The following is an 8,374-nucleotide window of genomic DNA, read 5'->3' on the forward strand; positions in this document are numbered from 1 at the left end:
GACCCATGCTTCCCAACCGTGGGTACCCCAGGTGTTCTCGGACTTCAAATTCCCAGAAGCCTTCACCACCACCACCACTACCCCGTGCTGGCCGGCGGTTTCTGGGAGTTGCAGTCCAAAGAATGCCGGATCACCCAACATTGGGAAGCGCTGGCCATAGGAGAAAGAGGCAGAAGGGGGAGAAAGAGAAAGTAAAGCTGCAATGAACATATATAACCACGACACTTTGAAGCATAAACTTTATTGCAAGAAAGAATTAAAAATAGCACATTGGAGTGAGTTGGGGAGTGAGCTGGTGTGTCACCATGAAGGAGGTGTCTAGAGATCACAAACTCAAAGGAAGGGCACAATTGAAACTTGACGTTTTTATTAAAACAACTCCAAAATCAATTTTTTTTTCTCTTCTAGGTTTTCCTGTTTTTCCTCCCCCCTCCCCATTTTACTTTACCGGTGTAGTATATATATTACAGTCTTCTGCCCCCCCCCCCCCCAGCATGAAAAGACTAGGAAAGAAGGGTGAGACTTGAAGTGAGGGATGAGGAAGGGAGAAAAGGAGGAGGTTTGTAAAGCTAACAGGAGGTGAATGTCTTCCAGAAGAAGTTCTTGCACCCTGCTTTGCGTTCTCTGGGCGCCAGGGCCGGGTTCAAGCTGGCCGATCTTTCGAGCTCCAGTCTCACTTCATCTTGCTCGGCCCCGCGGGACAAATCGTCCGATTCTAAGGCCTCGTTCTCCGGCTGGCTGGGATCTGAGAGCAATTCTGCCAGGAAATATTTGGCCAATTCCTTTGGAGGAGAGAAGAAGAAAAAAGAAACTCATGCCAATGCATCTCAACAAACTGCAGAAGATACCTGCTTCACCCTTCGGAGGGGGGGGGGGATGAAATGTTTTCCCTCTAGAAACACATTCCCTTCAAAGCTGCCGTGCCTCTGCAATCGGACATGTCAATGAAGCCTGCGTTTATAACCTACAGACCAAGCCCCAAACACAAATAAACTGCTTGGCAAGTGACAGGACTCATGCTAGGATAAACAAAAGTCTTTCATCTCTTGAAGGAGCTCTACTTCTAATGACATGCCTAACTGCATCTTACAGTCTGACTCTCATTTCTTCCTGATGATCTGAACCAAGGAAGCATAAAGCTATGCCCCCGGAGAGTCCTCTCTTGCTTATGTTCATTCTTCAAAACAATTGAATGAATGGTGAGAAAAGGGGGGGGGGGACATTGCCAGCCTAGTACACTGCAGCTGCACTGGACTGCATATCCCATCATGCCTCACCATACTGGCTTTACTGGCGAGGCATGATGGGAGTTGTAGTCCAATACTCTTGGAGGGAATCAGGCTGGCCAGTGGAAAATGTGCTAATGCATACAAACATCGGAAGTCAGTATCGTCAAACTAAAGCCTCCCTGACCGATTGTTCAGCTCTGATTGACGGGAGCCTCAAAAGTAATGCATCAGATAGAAGTTACATAACTAGGATCTTTAAAAAAAAAACTTCCCCCCCCCCAGCAATCCATTTTTTTAAAAAAAACATTGGGAAAGAATATAACAATCTCTTGACTCCACCAGTAGCTGCCTACCTGCCCCAATGACAAAGCTATGGGCAAGGAAGAAAGCCAGGGTCTCTCTTTGGCCCATCGCAACTGGGATTCAGAGGTTCACTGCTTTGAAACTGCTTGGCAACTATGCCTAATGGCCAGCTGGCCCATTCGGCTACCATCCAACTTCGAGGATAGGAGGGTGATGTCCAGGGAGCCACATCTGGGCATGAGGGTCATTCTTATTCCGTTGAGGAAGTCCTCCATCATTTCAGCCAACGCTGATTTTTCTCAAGTGACCTTCATTTTGAAACCAGATGTTTATGTCATCGTGTCCAACCTCGCCAGACATAGCTAAAGCATCAGCTTCAAGCTTTGAAGACAAACAGGGGAAAGGCCCTTAAAAGGTGGACCTCTGGCTGTGAAGCCAGAGGTTGGGAGTTCAGTCCCTCCCCGGGCCTTCTTGACAGGGGCTGGACTGGATGACCCCAGAGGGTCCCTTCCAGCTCTGCCGTTCTAAGGTTATTATTCAAAAACACCAGGCACGGTCAAACAAAATTATAAAAAACATTGACTGGTATTATATTACAGATACAAGTTTTAACCATAAATCCAAACAGGGGAACTGTATCCGGTTGCTTTTTCAAGCCACTACCCTCAATGCTTCACTTGCAAGAAAGGGCAGAGGGGAGTTCTTGCAGGGATATATTAATGTTACACCCCCTCTTTTAGGGGGCGATTATGCCAGTTTGGAGACTTCAAGAGTCTCCCGGCCACTTTTCCAGTCTCTAGTTGGGAGGGTATGAATTTTGATCTGATCATAGAACAGATCTTATCTTCTTAGGTTTACTTCCCATTTCTCTTTTCACCCACAACTGGAATTTCACGAAGACAGTGAATCCGTACTGGGTTTTGCAGGGAACTCTAAGGGAGCTGTTCAAGGTGCTGACTGTGTGTTGTAATCGTACTCAGTTCAGTAGACAGCTGCCTTTTTGGGTGGGGGGGCATGTCATTTCTCTTCTTCTCCTTCAGCCTGTAATTCTTTGAAGCCCATCAGGGGTTCCCCCCCCCCAGGCCAAATCTGCCTTCACACATTCCATGATTACTCTTTTGACCAGCTTTCCCAGCTGCCCCAGCTGCAGTGATCCATGTTTGGAGAACCTCCAGGTTTGACTACTGCCATGTGTGGTCCATGGGGCAGCCCATGAAGCTAGTCTGGAAGCTTCACCTGATGCAGAATTTATGTGCTGGACTTCCGGTTTGTTTGCATAATTGCAGCCACGTCACATCTTTTGATGCCCATTCACCTTTGAGCCCAGTTCAGGATAGTACCCTTAACTTGATTCACAGCTCATGAATTTTGCTTTCCTTTTAACATTCTAAGCAATTTGGAACCTTATTACCGTATAGAGCACCTCCTTCCTTATTGAGATAAACAAGCAAGGGTTTTCTCTGAGTGCTTTTGGTAAGAAAAATGTAGTATTACAGCACCAATTATAGCCGCCTAGAGTGGTCGTATCGACCAGATGGGCGGGGCATAAATAGAATAAATAAATAAAATAAATAAATAAAAAGGGGGGGCTTTTATACAGTGATGGTACTGTAATTCCAGAATATGGGCCACTACAGTTCCTTAGGGTGATTTTATTGGGGGCACCGTTATATGCTTTTAGCCACCAGATTACAACATTTCAATTTGCCCAGACATTGTAAATGGTTTACTGTTGCGGCTCTCTATATCCTTTTAACCAGTCTGTTCCTCTCAGGTGGGCAATAATTCCACCCCACAATGAGCGCTGTTGGCCACTGCTCTTCCCAAAGGGAAACGGGGGCTCACATCCACACACGATTGAAAAGCCATCCCTTACCTTCGCTAAGAAATAAATCCTTAGAAATCCCATTCCCCGCTGCAGCTTTGCTTTGGGGGCTATTTCCTGCCCCTCCCCCACCCATTTCAGAAGCTCATTTAAAGAAGTCTTTTATGAAGACTTGTTTAAATAGGTACTGTTTTTTACGAAGTACCTGGAATTTTGAAAAAATCTTTAAAGGTTTATCTTTTCCCCCCTGTGTGATGGGTCTAAGGACCGTAATAAATGGACTGGCAGACTGCCCTCCATGATATATTTTTTTCTCTTGTGATATCACACAGGGACCCTTCAGGGTTTTTTTTGGGGGGGGGAGGACATCCAGAGGTTTAAACAAACAATTCAGAATGTTCTCCTACATTGGGAGTGCTTTCATTTTTTAAATAACAGGTCCATGTCCTGTCGCTAGAGCCTACAAACGTCATCCCATTGACTGGTGATCCAACAGCTACCTAAACCCTTCTGAATCGGTGGGTCTCCTCAGCTCAGGACTAGACACAGGATCGTGGCCGAACTGCAGGGGGAAGAACCTCATAGAGATAAATTCATGAATGCTCCAGGACGGACTATAAGATGAGAAGATTGGATCGGTAGCCCAAATGGGCCACTGGTTGCCTCTGAGGACAAGCCAAGAAGGACATGAATCGCACAGAAGCATCTCCAACCCAGGGAATGTTTGCAGGCTTGGAATGATGGCATCGCCCCGTCTCCATGCCCTTTTGAGCCTTTCAGCCCAAGAGAGGGTGATGTACGCTCCTGAAAACCCACAGCATTTCATGAAGGGGGCAGAGAGGATAACTCCCCCTGAAGCATTAAATCATGCCTGCATGGAATCAGCTCTTTCTAACAAAGAGCATGCGGGGGGGGGGGGGGCGAAAGGGTGCAAAGGCCATCCAGAACCTCATTTTGAGATGGGCTCGCTGACAAGGGCACCGCGCATCTCTGTGGCCCTGTTGAAAAGCTTTCTGTTTCCTCTGCTCAGAAAACACGGCGGTCCTGTTAGGCATTTTCTTCTCACTCCCACATCACTTACAAAAACGGCACCACCGTCCCTCCAGTAACATCCTGGCGAGTCCAGTCCTACCTAGCTGGCTTACTCGGGCATAGGCAAACTCTAGTAGGTCTACTCCTGCATATTCTTCTTTTGGATTGTGGTCTTTAAGTGGGGTGGGCAACCAGGGAAACTATACAGTGCAAGATTTGAGTACATCCCTGTGTACTCAAACACACATCAGTTTTTCCTTCCACTCATCATCAGTTCCTTCCTTCCTTTCACCCTTCCACTCATCATCAGCTCCTTCCTTCCTTCCTTCCTTCCTTCCTTCCTTCCTTCCTTCCTTCCTTCCTTCCTTCCTTCCTTCCTTCCTTCCTTCCTTCCTTCCTTCCTTCCTTCCTTCCTTCCTTCCTTCCTTCCACTCATCAGCTTCTTCCTTCCTTCATTCCTTCCTTCTTTCCACTCATCAGCTTTTTCCTTCATTCCTTCCTTCCACTCATCAGTTTCTTCCTTCCTTCCTTCCTTCCACTCATCAGCTTCCTTCCTTCCTTCCTTCCACTCATCATCAGCTTCCTTCCTTCCTTCCTTCCACTCATCATCAGCTCCTTCCTTCCTTCCTTCCTTCCTTCCTTCCTTCCTTCCTTCCTTCCTTCCTTCCTTCCTTCCTTCCTTCCTTCCTTCCTTCCTTCCTTCCTTCCTTCCTTCATCAGCTTCTTCCTTCATTCCTTCCACTCATCATCAGCTCCTTCCTTCCTTCCTTCCTTCCTTCCTTCCTTCCTTCCTTCCTTCCTTCCTTCCTTCCTTCCTTCCTTCCTTCCTTCCTTCCACTCATCATCAGCTCCTTCCTTCCTTCCTTCCTTCCTTCCTTCCTTCCTTCCTTCCTTCCTTCCTTCCTTCCTTCCTTCCTTCCTTCCTTCCTTCCTTCCTTCCTTCCTTCCTTCCTTCCTTCCTTCCTTCCTTCCTTCCTTCCTTCCTTCCACTCATCAGCTTCTTCCTTCATTCCTTCCTTCCACTCATCATCAGCTCGCTCCTTCCTTCCTTCCTTCCTTCCTTCCTTCCTTCCTTCCTTCCTTCCTTCCTTCCTTCCTTCCTTCCTTCCTTCCTTCCTTCCTTCCTTCCTTCCTTCCTCCCTTGAAAACTGGGCTTACTCCATCCCCCAGCGGATGAGGAAGCCATTTTACCATGTTTCAGGGGCTACAGCTCCCCTGCTCCCCATGCAAAAGAAAAAAAATGTTTTTAAAGTATCCACAAGTGGTTGTGTTGTGTCTGGAGTTAGAAGATAAAGTCAAAATCTTTTTTATTCTTGGATAATTTGGAATATTTTCAAAGTCCGAGAGGGAGGTTTCTTCTCATATTGCTGCCATGTTTCCTCGTTTGTGTTTTAAATCGAAATGGCTGAGAAAAGACCTGTTCCCGTAAAGTGACCATATGGAGAATTTAACATTGGGTCTATCCCAGTTTATTGAGTCGCCGTATACTACCTCTGCAGAAGAAACAGTGCAGCTAGAGCAGACCCAAAGTCATCTGCCCGGCATCCTTCCTTTTCTGCTGGGTGGATACAGCCGAGGAGCCCTCAAGCAAAGAAAGTCAAACTATCCCATTGAAAAGGAAAAGGCACTCTATGTCCTTCACAGTGGTGTGGAGGAAGAAACATCTATGGGCTTAAGTTGTCACACAAGCTGAGTCTCCTGAAATTCTCTCTACAACACCACTAAGAAAGTTGTAAAAGCCCTGTCCTTCCCTTACACACACACACACACACACACACACACACACACACACATACAGAGAGAGAGAGAGAGAAATACGCCCTCCTTTGATGGGACAGCTCCCTTTGACAGACTTCATAACCTGCGCCATTAATTTCCAAATTTCATTGGGCGTGACTGCATATCAGGCTGTCTTTTGGCTTGCCATCCAACTGGCTTCCCTGCTGGTTCCTTTTCTTCCTTTACTCCGCTTTCTACTGTCACTGCTATCTTTTTGATTTAAGAAATCCCTTTTTACAAATGTTGTTTAGGGCAAGGTGCTTTGTAGGTCTGCATTTTTTTTAAAAAAAATAAATACTGTACCATATTTTTTAAAAAAACCCTGGAAAATATTTCTGTCTTTGAATTAAACAATGAAAGGAGGCCATATCTAGAGGTCCCAAACTCCCCATTCTCTGGGGAGCATGGGCTGCCTTAGAAGGCGGGGGACATCCCTCGGCTGGAAGCATTCAGGCAGAACATCCGGCCGGGAATGTCCTGTGTTGGCAGGGGGTGGACTAGATGACCCTTGGGTTCCCTTCCAACACGATGCTGCTGCTTCTCTAGCATTTTATGAATCTGGGTGTATATTGGGTGGATCCTGTGGACACTCTACAGGAGTGAGACCAATTCAGAGACAAGCAGAAGTCTGTGTCACTGGTTGTCAGCCCTGCAGGTTTAAGGGAACGCCCAGGCTCAGAAGAAGTCTACCTGTAACCATCTAAGTCTGGCGACTTAAGGGACTGGCGGGCAGGCGGGTTCGAGGACTCAGAGTCGGGGGGGGGGGGACTGTTCCTTTTGGGAACGTCACAGAAAGAGAAGCCTGGACTAGAAGGGTCTTTAGTTTAATCAATCCGCGTTCTTCCAGGATAGCTAGGAAAGGAACCTCCACTTGCAGGCACAGTCTACCTCTGGCTTATCAGAGGACCTCCCGTGCCTTTGAGCCCGGCTTGGGGGGTTAGTCCGAATGACGTGCCATGAGCTTCTCGGGGCTGAGCAGAGGGGTCAGGATGCCACCCGCCCCTCCATCCTTCTCCCCCCCCCCCGCCTGCCGGACTCCTGGGTCCACTGCTGCCCTTACCTGTTTCCCCGCCGCGGCGGCCAGGGACTTCTGCAGGAACTGCCGGAGCCGCGGGTCCGAGGGCGCGGCGGCCACGGTGCTGAGCGCCAGGGCGACGGAAAGGAGGGCGATCGCGCACTGGAGGCGGCAGGTCCACATGGTGGCCAGGGGCTCCTTCTTCTCCCCGGGAAAGCCCCCCCCCAAAAAGAAGGGACGACGGGAGTCAAGAAGGCGAGGAAAGCGGACGGAGGACCGAGCCGGGGCGCCCGCTTCTTTCTGGGGGGGTCACCTGCGGTGGCTGATGCGGAGGCTCACCTGGGGCCGATCGGTGGCTTCTGGGATCTCCGCCGGCGCCCCCCACTTTATAAAGCCTGCCGCTGACGTCAAGGCAGGGGCGCATGAGCCCCCCCCCCCCCGCCCTCCACGTTGCCAAAAGGACCCCGGCGCTTTTACGCCCCATTGGATGCTCACATCCATCAGCCCTCTTTCTTCCCCCCCCCTACAAGTGATGGGGCGTACACGTGTCTGGAAGGGGAGGGGGGCTCATTACATGCGAGGGATGGAAGAGTCAGAGTGACGCTTCCCCCTCCACCACACCCCCTCCAAAGGGGGGGGAGGCAAAAGGAAAAGTATCTCCCCTAAGGAAGAAGCTTTAGGGGGGGGGGGAGAGACAGAAAACTTTTCTCCCACACCCTAAAGGTATGGCTCTAGCCGGGATCTGGGGCTTGCCCGTGGGAAGCGATGGGGGTTTTTTGCCTCTCCCCCCCCCCCCCCCGTCCAGCAGGGAAAAAGTTCGACAGTCTCCCGATCACTGCGTGAAAATTTCAGCTTTGGCATGAAGTTGACCATCCGAGCAGTGAAATTGACCAGCCCCCAGGCAGATTGAAAACGCCAGCCCGGCAGGTAGGTTTTGAGTAGGCAGCGGCGACTCCTACTACTCGGGAGGGTGATCCCACATGCCAGCTGGTTTTATTGGGATCTGCTGCCAAGTCCCTTCCCATAAGACTGAGAAAGTCGAGTGGATCACTTTGAAGTCAAACCCGGGAGAAGTTCCTCCGCGCAGCCCCCATTGAAAGGAACAGGGACAGCCCGGCTGGGCTCATTCCAGGGGAGAGAACGTCTCTCTGGATCAGGCCCTCTCCTCCGGAATGATTGCCCTTGGACGCG

At 49.4% G+C, this 8,374-nt stretch overlaps 1 protein-coding gene across 1 annotated transcript; it reads right to left on the minus strand.

The window, feature by feature from the left end:
• Positions 1-225: 225 nt before the first annotated feature.
• Positions 226-7,570, minus strand: SST (somatostatin). The gene is made up of 2 exons (XM_072996364.2): positions 7,229-7,570; positions 226-782 (listed from the first exon to the last, which is right to left on the minus strand). The coding sequence occupies exons 1-2, from the start codon at positions 7,364-7,366 to the stop codon at positions 570-572; spliced, it is 351 nt and encodes a 116-aa protein (XP_072852465.1). The 5' UTR covers positions 7,367-7,570; the 3' UTR covers positions 226-569.
• Between the last annotated feature and the right edge of the window lie 804 nt (positions 7,571-8,374).

This window comes from Pogona vitticeps, chromosome 3 (assembly GCF_051106095.1).
Source record: "Pogona vitticeps strain Pit_001003342236 chromosome 3, PviZW2.1, whole genome shotgun sequence".
Taxonomy (NCBI): Eukaryota; Metazoa; Chordata; class Lepidosauria; order Squamata; family Agamidae; genus Pogona; species Pogona vitticeps.

Excerpts from the sequence above, each read along its gene's own strand:
- SST (XM_072996364.2), bottom strand. The coding sequence starts at position 7,366 with ATGTGGACCTGCCGCCTCCAGTGCGCGATCGCCCTCCTTTCCGTCGCC. Across the intron at positions 783-7,228 it reads CCGCCGCGGCGGGGAAACAG|GAATTGGCCAAATATTTCCT; the intron begins GTAAGGGCAGCA and ends TCTCCTCCAAAG.